General features: G+C 40.6%; 1 protein-coding gene across 1 annotated transcript; it reads right to left on the bottom strand.

The window, feature by feature from the left end:
- Positions 1 to 9531: 9531 nt before the first annotated feature.
- On the bottom strand, positions 9532 to 16591 carry LOC137259916 (fibronectin type 3 and ankyrin repeat domains protein 1-like). Its single transcript, XM_067797561.1, has 4 exons — positions 15855 to 16591; positions 11030 to 11095; positions 10578 to 10664; positions 9532 to 10277 (listed from the first exon to the last, which is right to left on the bottom strand). Exons 1-4 carry the CDS (start codon positions 16303 to 16305, stop codon positions 9679 to 9681), a joined length of 1203 nt encoding a protein of 400 aa, XP_067653662.1. The 5' UTR covers positions 16306 to 16591; the 3' UTR covers positions 9532 to 9678.
- Positions 16592 to 17110: the final 519 nt, after the last annotated feature.

The raw sequence follows: 17110 nt of genomic DNA, 5'->3' as shown, positions 1-17110 counted from the left end.
GATCAGCCAACAACAACTTCATCACAAACTTTCTGTCCATCATCCAGGTAATCACACATTAAATTATATCTTGAACAAATTAATGTCAATGTTGTTTTTCAATACACCATTTCTTGTAGTGAGTGAGTAAGTTAATATTTAACGTCACATCAGCAGTATTGCAGCCATATCGTGACGAGAGCATTCTTACAAAAGGAATCTATGTATATGATAAAAACCTGTTGACGAAGGACAGTAAAAGAACTAGAACATCACAATAAGAAATAAAACTAGCGTGAAAAGTTAAAACTAATATCCCTATTCAGACAATACAATATAAAAACAGGCTATATAGATCACCAACAACTGAAGGTAGATCACCATACTAGGGGCCATGGGGACTTACAGTACTTCTGCTACCTGAATGGTCCCCAGCTGGATTTACACCATCCCCTCAGCTGCTGGTGACTGTATGCAAGATTAGCCACAAATTAAAATGACAGAAATACTACGGCTAAAAAAATGGAAGGTCAAATTTGACCAGATGTTTTGGGACTTACGGACCCTCTCAGGAGGACAATAATTTTACAGTGCTTTACCCCCCTCGAGGATACAGCCACTAACACTCTAAGTTACTAATTCAAACTTCCAATCATAAAATATTTATCTATTTACAATTCATTTAGCAAATCTAATTCTTTTAAAAATGCAATAATTAAATGAGAGCTGGCATTATTAAAAAGATCCGTCAAAGTTCGTGAATTAAAATATTTATCCCTTGTGATGGAATATTCAGCACAGTCAAGCAGGACATGCTTGACTGTGATTCTTTCATCACAGGGGATACAAAACGGAGGACCTTCATCTTTTAATAGATAATCGTGAGTATACCTCGTATGGCCAATGTGACATCGTCTCATGATGACCTCCTCAAATCTGGACTGACAACCCATGTAATTTGTTTATACTTACCTGGGTGTCCCACTTCTTCTGCATCAGATCACGGATATAAGATCTTATTGTAGCTTTATAGTCTGAGTATGGAATAGGAAGTGGTGTCACAGATTTGTTGAGTGCTGCCTTAGCAGCAAGATCGGCCATTGTGTTACCAGAAGGTAACCAACTAGGTGACTAGGTAACCAACAAAGGGCGATGTCGCACTGGCCAGTATCAAGATCATTGTACAATTCAATAACTTCAATTAAAAGTGGATGTTTACAAGAAATATTTTTAATTGCCTGAAGGCGAGAAAGGGAGTCGGAATAAATTATTTACTGTTTATGTTTAGGGTGTCTTTGAATATATTTAAGAGACGTTAGTATGGCGTTTGCTTCAGCTGTAAATATAGAATTGTTATCTGGCAATCTAGAAGATATTGTTCTGGATCCAATGACAGTGGCACAAGCGACTGCACCACCGTTCTTGGAACCATCTGTAATAAGGGTTTATAATTGCTATATTTGATTTTTAATTGATTATAGTCTTGCATATATTGCAAGTCACTTGTTTCTGATTTTTTATATGCATATGTAGTCAATGTTAGGTGAACCTGTGACGAGAAGGTGCTATATTATTCAGCTCAATGCCAGCAGCAGTAATGAAAGGCTTAATTCTCAGACCCAGAGGGGGAACAAGAGAAGGTTTCTTGGCGTACAAATCTTCATGAAGAGGATTAAAAACACAATGAAATGCAGGATTAGACTCGTTAGTTAGAATAGAGTTTCGTAATATACTGTAAAGCTAGTTTTATACGGCGTTGAGTAAGAGAAGGCTCATCTGCCTCAACATAGAGACTGTCAATAGGAGAGGTTCTAAAGGACCCAAGACAAAGTCTTAGGCCTTGGTGGTGGACAGAATCAAGTAGTTTTAGGTTGCTTTTGCAGGCTCCACCATATAGATGGATCCATAATCAAGCTTGGAGCGGATAAGTGATCTGTATAGGTGTAGGAGAGTAGCTTGATCCCTTCCCTACTTCGAGTTAGAAACGACTTTCAGTAAATCGAGTGCCTTCAGGCATTTAGTTTTTAGGTACAATGTATTTGATATGCGGTTAAAAAGTTAAAGGGGAGTCAAAAATTAAACCCAGAAACTTGGCTTAATGAACAACTTTGATGGGAGTGCCATTAAAAATAGTTCTGGTTCTTTATGAGGCTTACATTTTCTACATAAGTGTAGACAATTAGTTTTTGATTTAGAAAATTTAAAGCCATTTTCAAGACACCATTTATTTATCTTAATTAGACACAACTGCAGTTGTCGTTCAATAGTCTGCATAATTTTACCTCGACAAGAAACATTAAAATCATCCACAAATAATGATCCATCGATTGAGTCGTTTAAAACCTTGGATAAACTGTTGATCTTGATGCCGAATAAAGTAACAGACAAAATACTGCCTTCTGGAACACCCTGATCCTCATTGTAATCATCAGACAGGGTGGAACTCACTCGGACTTGAAATTGCCTGTCCTTCAAAAACTCTGATATGAAAAGAGGTAACCGACCCCTTAAACCAAAATCATGTAAATCCTTTAGAATACCATACTTCCAGGTCGTATCATAAGCTTTCTCAAGATCAAAGAAGATAGATACAGCATGTTGCTTATTTACAAAAGCATTTTTGACAAAGGATTCTAATCCTACCAAATGATCAATGGTATTACGGTTTTTCCTGAAACCACATTGTATATTAATAATAAGGTTATTGGATTTAAGATACCAAGTAAGTCTATTGTTTACCATTCGTTCCATGGTTTTACAGACGCAACTTGTTAGGGATATTGGTCTGTAATTTGATGGATCACTATGATCTCGGCCAGGCTTTGGAATAGGGATAACAATAGCTTTACGCCATGAAGTTGGGAAAGTCCCTGAAGTCCATATTGTGTCAAAAATATTGAGAAGCGTTTCCAAACATGATTTAGGTAGATGCTTCAGGAGCTGGTAGTGAATATTATCAGTCCCTGTTGCAGTATCATGAGCTTGCTCAAGGGCGGTATGTAGCTCATGTATTGAAAACAATTCATTATAGTCCTCACCGTTATCTGATTTGAAGTTCACACTTTTCTTCTCCCGTTGTTTCTGATGTTTCTGAAATGCGGGAGCATAACTGGATGAGGATGAATGTTGAGCGAGGGTTTCGTCAAGTTTGTTGGCAATATCGGTTTTATTAGTTAATATATTGCCATCATCCTTCAGATGGTGAACAGTAGATTTTAAACCTTTGCCTTTAATCCTTTGGACCATGTTCCACACCTTTGAAATTGGCGTGCGTGAATTTATTTTAGAAATATATTTCCTCCAAGACTGACGCTTATCCTGCTTAAGTGTGCGTCGAGCCTTGGCAGTTAAAATTTTAGATTTGTTAAAATTATGGACAGTCGGATGTCGCTGAAAATATTTTTCAGCTTTCTTCCTGCTCTTCCTGGCCTGTTTACATTCATTATCAAACCATGGCTTACGAATATGTGGAACTGCAGAGGATTTGGGTACAGTTTTGTCAGCAATGTCATTTAGTATATTTGAAAACAACTGTATGGGATCTTCGCTGTTCGCAAATACATCGTGTTTTAAGCGATTAGTACACAGTGTCTCATATAATGACCAGTCAGCCCTGGCAAAGTTCCTTCTTGATAAAGGTGGATCGTCACCAGGACTGATTGTTTTGAGAATGGTGGGGAAGTGATCACTCTCACATAGGTCATCGTGGACCTCCCATTCAAATTCAGTACATAAATTTGAATCAGCAAATGATATATCCAGGGAAGAATATGTTCCCGTAGCTGAATGTAAATAAGTGGCTGAATCGTCATTGAAAATACATAAGTTATTATCGGATATGAAATCCTCGATGATTTTACCCTTAGTATTTGTGTTGACACTTCCCCAAAGAGGGTTGTGTCCGTTCAAATCGCCCGTGATTAAACATGGCTTCGGGAGTTGATCATATAGATTTTGAAGATCTGCTTTGTGAATATTTGAACAGGGCGGTATGTACAAGCTGCACAATGCCAGCGCCATGCGCAAAGTAATACGAACAGCTACAGTTTGCAATTGTGTATTTAGAGCGACAGGGCTATGGATGACGTTGTGATGTACTGAAATAGAAGCACCTCAAGTTGCACGATCCCCCTGAGGAGAAAAAGAATGGTAAGCATCATATTGTCTCAATTTAAAATTATCTGTATCTTTAAGATATGTCTCTTGGATACTGAATGCCGACGGTTGATGATCTTGTACGAGTAACTGTAACTCGTTAAAGTTATTTTAATCCCTCTGCAATTCCATTGAATTATATTGGCCAGCTGAGTCATGGTGGGTCAGTTGGCGATCTTTCGCGAGAACGTGACGGGGGTAAGCACCTCCGCTCGTCCTGTGTTTACCTTTGTACTTTTTCACTGGAATAGCGGGTGGCTGTGATGTGGCCAATGGCGAAGCAGTCATTTGTGATGACTCAGACTGAATTTCTGTCTGAGACTCAGACGTGGTTTGAGTGACTGGGCAGTAGATTCTTTAGGTTCAAAAGCAGGTTTGTAGATGAAAACACAGGTTTTTCTGATTTGACCCAGGTCAAGTCAGTTTGCCATGCAGCTGAGGATATTGCTACAGAACGGGTAACTGCAGCAGAATATGTTATATTTGATGGGGTTGAGGACTGAGGGGTGAAAAGTTTTTGGGCTTCAAAATAAAAGAGATTTTTTTTCACATTTTATTTTCATTATCTTCGATTCCCTTTGATATATAGGGCATGACCTTGAAGAAGCATCATGTGTCTCTTTGCAGTTAACACACTTGAGATCATTCTCGGAACCTGTGCCATCATGAGGATCGCCACAGCGATAACATACTGCAGGATTACGACATGAGTAAGTCCCATGACCAAACTGTGTGTTCACATTTATAACACCGGAGTGGATTGGGGACATACACATCCACCCCGATGTTAAGATATCCTGCCTTAATTGACTGTGGTAAAGAAGGTCTGGCAAATGTTAGGAGATATGTATTTGTTTTAGTTACAGTTCCATCCTTTTTAATAGTGAAACGTTTCACTACTGTAACTCCCTGATCGTCAAGCTCAGCTGCAATATCCTCTTCACTCATATCATACAGACAGCGTGCCCTGTCACGTATGATACCACGGCAAGAATTAAGAGTTTAGTGCACGGACACAGCAACCTCTATATTGGCAAATGTTTTAACAGACATAAGATTTAGAGATTGCTGTCTCCGTGCGCACTCAACTAGCAGTGAACCATTACGGAGACGGGTGACATTTTTCACCTCCCCACAGATCCCATAGATAGCTTTTGACACGGCAAATGGGTTGAGTTTGATAGGCAGAAAATCAGTTGCCTCGATCACTAGAAATCTAGCCCAGGAATCAGTGGTTGAATTAGTGTCGGATGGACGATCTAGTTCATCCAGACGTTGCTTTTTTTCTTGTCGAGTTTAACCAACTTGTCGGAAAGTCATGGCGAAAGGAAAATCATTCACCATGCCCGCTCCCCACCCACCATGGAGTGTCAACAAGGACGGGTATTTAAGATGCTGACACCAGGGATACAGGGATGGTATACTCCAGCGAATGTGACACGAATAGCTGTATTTGTCTACCAATTCAATGTCAGACTTGTTCGGCCCTCGACAAGAAATTGGAGACATACATCATTCGGAGGTCATCATCACTAGATTGGCCCATGAGCCACCGCCTTCTGGCATAGGACTATAGGCAAATTATTATAGTATAGAGTATGATAATAACAAACGCTCATTGTCACAAATGTACAAACATGCACAATACTTGCTGAGGAAGTTTGTCCATGCACAGGGCATGGCGTGACCAGCCGATTGATAGAACCGGGCCAGTTCTACCACCCGTCTAGGTGAAGTCAGGGCCAAAGTGGTGTGTTGAGTAACAGGAACATGGTTCGAGGCCCCCATTACCCTCAACCACCAGGATCCCTTCCTCCACCGACACAGGGACGCAACCCACGGTCAACGAATGTCCATTAGTGCATGTGCAAAAATATTTCATACTACCTTAATCAGTTTGACTGCAGGAGATTTCATGACTTTTATGCAATGAAGCATTTGAAGGAAATATTATAGGCTGTCATTACGTTATATTTTTTACAATTGGACATAAACGTTTCCATCATTTTGTGTTAACATGACAACAAAAAGTCAGTTAATTTAATCTGAAAACACGACGCAAAATGTCACTTATAAGTAATACGTGTATAATAAATATTTGAACTGTATTATCTTTCTGTGGGCAAATATTATCGAAACTTTCAACCAGTCCCTTTGTTCCTAAAATGTTCATTAATTCTCAGTAGGTTTGATCATTTAATTCACTTTAATACAGAACTACAGGAATTATGGCGCGCAGGATGTATCAAAACTCGACTGTTTCGTTCATCAAAGAAATGATTTAAAACGACAAGTGCCAAACCACCAAACACATCAGGTGGTCGAAAACCGGACAGTACTCGCGGTTAGACGAAAGCTTCCAGACGAAGAAAGGGACAACATACACTCATGGAAAAATTTAAGGGAAAGCATGTTTCTTAGAGCAATTCAAAACTTCTGTTTACTAACTTCAACGCCGTGTATTATCGTTTTCGTGAAGAGCAGCTCACTTAAACGCAGCATAATGCTTTCCATGCTTGTGCACCACATGCTCCTGAAGTTAGATACACTTAGATTTACACGTTACATGTATGTGCACTGTCAGACAGAACGGTTAAAAGCATTGTTAACATGGCGAGACAGAACTTAACTTTGGCACAGAAATGGGAGGCAATTGGCAAGGTTAATGGTGGAAACTCAGTTCGACAGGTTGCAACAACTTTTCACAAGTCTGTTAGCGTGATATCCAGACTTAGGAATCTCTACAGAGCGACTGGTGACGTCAAGATGAGGCATGGTCGGGGACGGAAAAAGAAAAGCACCCCACGGGATGACCGGACCCTACGCCTTATTGCTCTGCGAGACAGGTTCAAATCCTCCTCCAAAATCAATATGGAATTCAGGCGAAGAACAAACGTCAGAATTTGTTCACGTACAGTGCATAATCGTCTTAAATCGGCTGGTCTAAAAAGCCGCCGTCCATTGGTTGGAATCAACATGACTGAGCAACACAAGCGCTTAAGACTGCAGTGGGCACGGACCCATGGAGGAAGAACCGTACGTCAATGGAGAAACACCATGTTTAGTGATGACAGCAGGTACACACTAGACCATAATGACGGTCGAATTCGAGTTTGGAGACGCGTTGGGGAACGTCACAGTACGTGCACCATCAAACAGAATGATCATTTTGGAGGGGCTCTGTTGTGGTGTGGGGCGGGTTTCCCTTTCACCACAAAACAGATCTTGTGCGTGTTGATGGCAGGATAACAGGTGTACGATATCATGACGAGATCTTGAACCCGATTGTGATCCAGTTTGTGTGTACAGCAGGTCGAATGTTCGAGTTCCAGCACGACAATGCCCGCCCTCACATCTCTCATGTTCGTCGGGACAGACTGAGGCCTGCATGTGTCCGGGTGTTGCAATGGCCAGCTACAAGCCCTGACCTTAACGCCATCGAACATCTTTGGGATGTTCTTGGTCGCAGTGTTCGGGACAGACCTGTTCAACCCAACAATTTGGATGACCTTTCGTGGCTCTCCAAGTAGAATGGCGTAGAATTCCGATTTGTACCATCCGTGCACTCATTCGCAGAATGCCACGACGATGCCATGCAGTTCTCCAGAGACATGGGGAACACATCACTTGACATAAGCCTTTTCATCTGTGTGAACTTTTCTCTTACTGATTCAAAGATTAAAAGTCACAGCTATTTCATGCATTCCCTAAAACTTTTCCATGAGTATATTAGGGATTTCACTCTCTTGGCAAAGTCCAAATTCTACTGCTTTTTTTGGGTTGAGTCCCATCCAGGATTCGAAACCGCGCCCTCAGAATCAGGTACCAAATCGCCAGCACACAAAGTCAGCCACCTAGCCCACTCAGCCACCGCGACTTCTACGGTGTACTAGGATTTGTACTTCACCAAGATAGCGAAATCCCAAATACGACACATGTTGCATTTGACCACTTTCTAAATGGCATCGTGTAATCAGAGGAAAGGGACGTCAAACTTATGAAATATGTTTTTGTTTCGTTTTTGCTACTGAATATAAGGAGAGACCATTATATGGTCACTGATGTAGCTTATTGCTGTGGAAGACAGCATCTACCGGTATGAACACGGACTTATGTTTCGATACCCTCACCCAGCAAGAGCCATTACCGTTCTTGAAAAAAGAATAAAACATGTTACACACCTCTTGAACAGAGCAATTTTCCTTCCTGCTCTCGAAGTGTTTGTCTGGCGAAGATCGTACTTCAGTTTTGACACTGACCCACAGGCGGTACTGACTTGACACGTTTCTGTAAACTTGCACATCACTCTTTGTAGTTGATGTTCGCGTGGAATAATTCGAAACGCATTCGAATGGGGGAACCAACACAGTGTATAACCTCTAGTACACCCCTGGCTGATTAGTATGACAGTACGCCTCATTCTCTACCAGCTGCCACATCGTACAGCATAGCAGAGTTATGTCCCCTCGTTACTCTGTGTGTGCCATTATATACATTAAATGATTAGCGTTAATCATAAACGCACAAGCATTTTTGATATATACTCACTCACGTAACTATTTTCAGTATATACATTTAACCTTGTTCAACGTTATACATGTGATTATAGGGTATGCGTTTTTATTATTTGAAAATTTTTGATTGTTTCAGTAATATTTGCATGAGAAATTCTAGCTAAGGTACATAGCGATCAATACATGGACGCTATGCCGCACCTCCATAGGCCGCAATGGTGGAAATCCTTTGTCGCACTTTCGCGCACTCTTTACGACTATTGCGCACGAAAAACTTATGTGAATGGCTTCTTTGTACGTATACCTACATGTGTGCCCTAGTTTCGTTATCAAAATATTAAAATATAAATATTTGCAAGCCATCAAACATCTCAGTCGATCGCTCACATATGAGCGGTGCCATTTTGAATCACGTGACGTGAAGGGATTCCCTCCCAAAAATAGTAACACACGTGTTCTACACCTCGCTGTTTGTTCACAACAAATTACCCTGTGACACAGTAATCAGCAAGAAATGCCCGTTCACTCTTTGCTTAGTTGACTGACACTGCTTGTGTTGTATGGCATGGAGCCAGCATTGCGCCGCTCTAGCTGGCCTCAGTGTTTGATTGTGACGTCATCAACAGTGTGACGTCACTGTCACTGTACAAATGGCGCCACGTCAGCTGGATGAACCTCGGGTCAGTCTGAGGTCACAGAGTGCAGCGACATGTAAACAAACAGTTTGTTGTCTGTTTCACAAATCGTAAATTTCTCAGAACAAAATTAACACAGAATTATGTCACGACGGGCGGCGTTCACGTACAATCACTCATAGTTTATTCACTTCGCACTTGTCTTACCTTATCCTGCGTTGATCCAAAACAAAACATGACAAAATGTCTGAAAATAAATTCATCAACTTTTATTTATATTAAGGAAGAAAAAAAGGAAATAACCTGAATCGCGACGCACGACTACGTGAACGGCACACACCACGTCGGTGTCAGTAACGACATGTGCTCCGTCTCTGTCCACACCAACACCGACGTCAGCGTGCACCACGTGACACCAGGAGATCCAACACTCGCTGATGTCCCCCGAGTCTCGCGTAGACGGCCGCTGTCTGCCCGTTGTTGTTCCTGGCGTTGACGTCAACCACGTTCAGGTCCAGGATCAGCTTCACCGTCTCCACGTCTCCATCATAACAGGCCAAGTGAAGGACGTTGTCACCGTCCCTGTCCACCAGTGACACATCAGCCCCTCTTCCCACCAGGAACTCCACCACGTCCCTGTGTCCATTCACTGCTGCCGCCATCACTGGTGTCCTGCTGTAATGTCCTCTATAGTTGACGTCAACCACGTCCAGGTCCAGGATCAGCTTCACCGTCTCCACGTCTCCATCATAACAGGCCAAGTGAAGGACGTTGTCACCGTCCCCGTCCACCAGTGACACATCAGCCCCTCTTCCCACCAGGAACTCCACCACGTCACTGTGTCCATAGATTGCTGCCACCATCACCGGTGTCCAGCTCCATCTTCTGTAGTTGATGTCAACGTTCCCCGCAGCCAGGATCCGCTTCACTCTCCCCAGGTCACCGCGCATGCTGGCGTCGTAGAGGTCGCGGCCTGCTGCTGGTGATGGAGTCGCTGCAACACAAAGTAAACAATGTACACCAGACATATTTGTCTCACATCTACAACGTTTACATCATGTTGATACGTGACTCAGACATTGCTATGTCATTTAAACAATTCCATCATGGCTGACAACAATCCAACATGACGGGAATGTCAACATGTGGTTTCTGGAATTAAAGATATGTAACTTTCTGTTAGAGTCAGAAGTTGTAGCATTATTTTGTGTACGACTTGAGAGTGTTGATGTTTGTTGAACTTTACCAGGTGATAGTGTCAGTACAACTGTTGCTGCTGAGTTTTCCAACCTACCGTGGTGATCAGAGTCTGGTGTCGTCACTGGCGTCAGTGGAGCCGTCGTGCTGGGTGTCAGATCCTCACTCGCGTCAGTCGTGGAGGCTGAAACAGGGAACAAGTTGTTCAGAAGACGATACAAAGCACATAAGCATTTCTTTTTTCACCTTTCTAGATATGTTTTGCCTTAAGTTTCAATATTATGTGTGATTAAATTCTAAATACACATCTTATGGAAAAAGTATTAACCATATATCATTCAGTTTGAATGAGATAACTCTTATAAGCACGAAAAAAGTTACACATCCTCATATCAATTTTTACAGTTTGAAATTCTGTTATTGACAACGTCGATAGATACCGGCTGATATTCATCCCTTAAGTCAAAATCACCACGGGCGTATACATTAGTGAGGTAAATGCACGGAGAATTAAAACCTGAGCTTCCTGTGCTGGGTTTTCCTACCTACCTTGTAGGTCTTGTGTTCTCACTGGCACTGGTGAAACAGTGTATTTCTGGCTCGGGTCAGTCGAGGCTGAAACAGGGAGAATTTTAATCAGAAAACTATACATAGTACACAAATATTTAAATTTAAATTATTACTTCTGGCCTCAGGTTCTGCTTTCCACAAATGTTTTGCCTTTCAATAGTATGTATTGATAAAGTCAGTTATAACAGAGGTGTTGAATTTCCTAAATATATTTTCACAGTCAGATTCAGTAAATGTAATAAGGTGTGTATTGTGCATTGACGGTGTGATGAGAGTTGAGATCGTCCCCTTTGTTGAAGTGTTGTAATTGAATAGATGCATATTTTCCTAAAACATAAAATTTGAATTTGAAATTTAAAATCATCTCTGCTCAGAGCACACAATTTCAGTTCAACTTTCCGACCACTATTTAACTAATGGCATCACATTTATCAACTTAACTACGTATAGTTCCTCAGTGCATAATCTCGGCATTGTGCATATGTTGATCAAATTGTTGCCATTTGACAAATAAACAGCGAAGAAGAGGAATTATGAAATTATAAATTGTGTCTTAATACGTTTTGCACAACTCTGTACCCGTTATTTTAGACAAATTCTAATGTGAAGCAGATTAAAACTTCAGTGTTTTTCAGGCAGTGTGAAGGGCAACACGTCAACAGTTGTAATTTGTGTCAGGCAGATTCTGTGAAGCTCTCACAAAATGGCTGAATATCGAGTGACAGCGACAGAGCACACAACTACTAACTTAGGCGGAAACTCATGAAGTCTTCCGTGAAAGAGGTAAATGCCATCAGGTCAAATGTTAACGGTAAGAGAGAGAGCAAATAATTTAATAAAATATAACAGGACTATCAGGTGAAACGCTGCGTTGTTGTGTTTCCCCAGACCTTCCATCGTCCCCCGTCAGTGACAGGCTAAACACAGGTCTGGGTGTAAACATTGTGTGAAGCAAACACTTGGCTCCTACAACATTCATACTGCTTTACAGCAGTCATACAATATACATTTACTCTATTTCATCTAGTTTCATAAGTCAGTTTAAAGTAAAAAACAAACAAACTGATAACTTACCCACCAATAACGTACGTCCTAACAAGAGCGACACCTCACTGCGAGTTGAGAAATGCTTTGACTGGCGACGCCACGAAGCAGAGCTGCCAGCTATGACGTCATTGTGACGTGTTAGGTTAGGCGCGCGACAACGTTTGGCGCTCGCCTGCTTGGACTGATCAATAACTGTATGATATGGGAATATTTCCAATCGTCCCATGTTTGTTCCCTAGTTTTGTTTTTGTTTTAGACAGCATCATGTTACAACACCGTTCGCGTTACCTGTGGCATGACATGGACAGCAATTGTATATTAGCATATATAACACTTCCCTAAATTGCACTAATTCATCGACTGTTTGTATCGCTTAATTCCTAATTTATCTGTTTAAAAAATATATAAGTCCCCTTTCAAATAGGTCATATGTGGATATTAGTAGACTTCAAAGGCTTAGGCGTAAATAGCTGCGATCACTCTGTCAAACAAGGATATTGATGTACTTGCATTGAACCTATACTCCTACAAATAACCCTGAAAGACAAACTGCGGTTTTCTGAGCCTGTTGCGTTCAGTATTGACAGGTATTCCCCAAATCAGTCTAAATGTGAAAGAGAGTACGTGTCTGTGCTTCGAGTGAGTGAGTGAGTTAACATTTAACGTCACATCGGCAATATATCAGCCATATCATGACGAGAACACTGAAATGAATACTTAAATGAAATATATGCATATTGTAAAAATCTGTTCACGAAGGACAATAAAACAACTAGAATATCACAGTTTGAATAGAACGAAAACTAGAATGAAAAGTTAAAACTATTTAGACAAAACAATATAAAAACAGGCTATAGATCGCAAACAACAGAAGGTAGATCACCATACTAGGGACCATGGGGACTTACAGTACGTTTGCTACCTGCATGGACCCTAGCTGGATTTACCCCATCCCTTCAGCTGCTGGCGAGTGTACAAAATGCTAGCCAAAATTAAAACAACAAGAATACTACGATTAAAAACCTGGTAGATTTAAATTGACATCGAGTGTTTTGGGACTTACGTAGCCTCACAGGAGGACAATAATTTCACAATACTTCAACCCTCTTTGAGGGTACAGCCACTAACAATTCTAGTTCCTAACCTAAACTACCAATTATTACAATACATCTATATACAGAAAGTATTACTCAAAATTCAACCAAGAGATCAATTTCCTTAACAATAATTAAATGAGCACTGACTGTGTTAAAAAGGTCCTTAACGGTTTTATGATGGGTGTGCTTCGAATTCACTCTATACCTAGTGCATATTGCTGCGATTTGATGAGTATCTTTAACAAAACCATTACGGTCAAGACAAAACATTTGAGTCAGATCAAGGAATGAGGTAGGTCGGCATCATCGTATATAGATGATAACAAATAACAGTTTAAGACTTTGCAACTGTTATTAAAACGTACAATGTTTGCAACTAAAAAATGTTTTTTCTTAACGATTTTAGTCAACACTGGACATTGAGTTGGTAGGCCATAAAGTCGAAATCAGATAGGCGAGAAAGCCGTGACACAATGTAAACAAATCTGAAATGCCGAAAGATGAGGCTATGTCTGAAGAGCATTAATAAATCTCGCATTATTACACTGTCTTTTACATTCGATTTCGTATTTCGATTACTGTGTTTGGGTTACGATAATATCAAGAGGTCCACAGATGTTTACTTATCGGTAATTCGTTAAAACAGTGTACACATAGTGTACTTACTTCACTAACATATTTACTCACGTCTCGTAATGAAATGTAGTTCACAGTAAATGGCTACGCGAACATATTTTGCTTAGCCAAAAGTCACAGTTTGTGTAGGTTGACGATCACATGTCAACAAAACGCTTTCACAGTGAAACGTCATCGGTGACAGGTTTTATTGGTCCGTGCATAAAAACTATCCGGCAATACACCAAAAAGTTGTCGCATAACCCTTGTTATGATTATATATATTTTACATTTATAGAGCACAACCCGCAATGAGAATGACACAAATCTAGAAGATATTTCTATTTATAGAACAATAGTTTCAGATAGTATCTTGCCAAGATTTCATCTCGGATTATTATCGGGTATGTTTCAACTAAATGACAGGTTGGGGGAACGTGTGCACTGTACAGCCGACTGATATTTCCGGCGCTGTATACGAGATAATTACACGAGGTAATTTTAACCCCTGTATATAAGGCAATGTCAAGCAAAAATCAAATTAGAACTGAATAGGTAAATAAACTTTTCTAGCTGTTTAACTGCAAATTTGACGTCTTGGGTCTTCCATGGTATGTTCGTTCACACGAAGCGATAAGATTTCAGTCACAAATCACATTGTTGACACAAGTATCCCACCTCTCTGATTGGATTAGTAAGCTCAGATAAGATGAATCGGCAAGCTTTGTTCATTAATCGGATTAATTATATTTCCCAAAGTGGTGAGCTCGAGTGTAGTCATCTGGTCAATTATATCCTGATTTGCCTCCTCGCATTATTAAATGCACGCGTTCTCGTTTTTAGGTTTTCACTTGCATTATTTAATACACGCAATTAGTTTGCTGATTTACAGTAAGTAAAATACGAAAATATAGTTTGTGTCAGCTGAGGCCTATCGCGCAATATCCAAATAGAAAATGAATTCAAATGAGTGTCTGCGAGCCATGTCTGAAATATTTCAGACTTTGAGACATTCAATTACCCTACACCATCTGGGTCGGAGACGAAAACAATGCGAGGAGAAATGTCACAGTGGATTTTTGTTACAGTTTATTGTTTCTACACACAGGGGAGATACAATGGTGCATGTTAGAAGTAATAACATAACTGTCATCTTAATTGATTCGCTGGATATCACAGCAAGGTATGTTTCAAGAATCTTGCGTCCTTTAGTAACGTAGGAGGGTAAAAAAAAATATTAATCTATTCTGTTAGGAGTAATTACTTAATTGACTGTCATATTAGATTCCTGTGATTTCTAAGCAGAACTAGGCAAAGAAACACTACATAATTATACAAATACACCATGTACATATCATGGAAAAACAACCAGCTGACCCTCTTCCAGAAGTTGCATATGTCATTCTTACAAGATAAATATATTGACAACAGGGATTTGTAGAAATAATATATCCAAGAATAGAACTACAAACAAATTTCAGTGAGCTAAATACATTTATGTGCATGTTCAAATAATAATTCGCTTTCATGTAGTGACAGAGTAGCATGACCCCAAAATAATAAATCTAAATTAATGGTATGCGATGTTTAATGACAGTAGTTACATTTACAAACAAATCTTTACGTGCTGTGTATAAAAGAACATTCTGAAAGGTAATGCCATGAGTTTTCACAAGAGCAACCAAAAGTACGAGAGGTATTAGAACTTAAATTCAACCTGAATAAATCGTAATTTAGCGGACTTGTATTGTACGATAGTTTTGTGTGACTAATGACATAGTCTGTTTAATCACAAATTCTATGGGTAAATAAGCGATTGTAATACGGGAAGTTTAAGTTTCATATTCAGAATTAAAAGGTTTCCACTAAAATGACAGACATGTTACCTTAGAACTATTGTTTCCAAGCTGAAGGAACATACTCACTAAGCCTGCAGTAAGACAGGAAAACATTGGATACATTATAAAGAAATGATAAAGGTCTCCTATATTTTGGTTGGAAAACAAAATGTTAACCAAGAGACACACCTCTGCCTGAAGCCTCACCTGCCTTAGTTTCGGGATACACCGTGGTCGTAGTCGTGACTGTCACCTGCGGCAATGATGACGTTGTCAGAGTGCTTTCATTGACAAGAGCCTTCTTAGTATCTTTCTTTATCCCACAACACCTCAAATTCAAGTAGCGACGCAGTTTCCTGAGACTCTTTCTGTAAGTATCTCTTTCTCGTTGTACACGTTGTAGCTCTTGTGTTATTGTGTTCAGTTGTATCTTCATGGTCTGTGCACTGGCCTTTAGACTACCGACTTCAGCGAAAACCAGTTCAACCCGTTCTGCCAAAGCAGATATACTGGCAATAAGATCGACAGTTTTCAGTTTCCACGTTACCATGTCGCTTTCCACCACTGCCACTCGTGCAGGCAAGGCTGGAGCAGCCTGCACGTCTCTGATGCAAATCACCATAAGACTAAAGACACTAACTGTTAAAATCTCCATCATGTAAGTGTACTGTGTTAGAACGCAGCTGGGACGACAACTGCCGCGCCGCCGCGTAAACGGCTTTAATATAGAACCACTGCAGTGTTAACCAGAAAGCCAGCTCAAGGGAACACATACTCCACCGGTAGTGAGCGTACACGTGGCATCACCTTGCCTCCTGGAATGGTGAAGATGTTATCCGACCTATTATGGTCATCACAATGCAACATCGTCTCTGCAGACGTTACTTACAACATGGACATGTTCGCACTGGAGCCATTGTCGACGGCGGAATACAAGACAGCCACGTAAGGAGAACTGTACACCAGCGGTTGATGGAGCAACATCTAGTACATACAGTCATTGATATGACTAATTTGCGTGCACGTTACCGCCAAACAGTTCCAGCTTAGTGAAGACAGTTCCTCAATTCAGAAGACGATAGATGGGCTCATTTCAGTCTCATTTTAATCCGCTTATGTAATTATCAGCTTTTAATAACATGTATGGGATACATTTTCGATGACACGATCAAAATGGATGACCAGTTGCGAGTATGTCACAAAGGTATTTGAGGCACGAACGTGACAAACGTGGAATATAAACAGCCGTAGAGAGAGGTCAATGCATGGCGCCCTGGTTCTGTAAGACAAAGTGGCACCACAGCTTGGCTACATGGTTCTGTAAGAAATGCCGGTCTCGGGATATGCATTGGCTCTGTAAGAAATACTGGTCAAGGGCTATGGCACACTGGCTCTGTAAGAAATACTCATTCCGGGGAATGGCACATTGGCTCTGCAAGAAATACTAGTCCTGGGGTATGGCA

This window comes from Haliotis asinina, chromosome 13, assembly GCF_037392515.1.
Source record: "Haliotis asinina isolate JCU_RB_2024 chromosome 13, JCU_Hal_asi_v2, whole genome shotgun sequence".
NCBI classification, from domain to species: domain Eukaryota; kingdom Metazoa; phylum Mollusca; class Gastropoda; order Lepetellida; family Haliotidae; genus Haliotis; species Haliotis asinina.
Note: the sequence above shows the minus strand (reverse complement) of the source record. Positions and strands in the feature narration are given on the sequence as shown.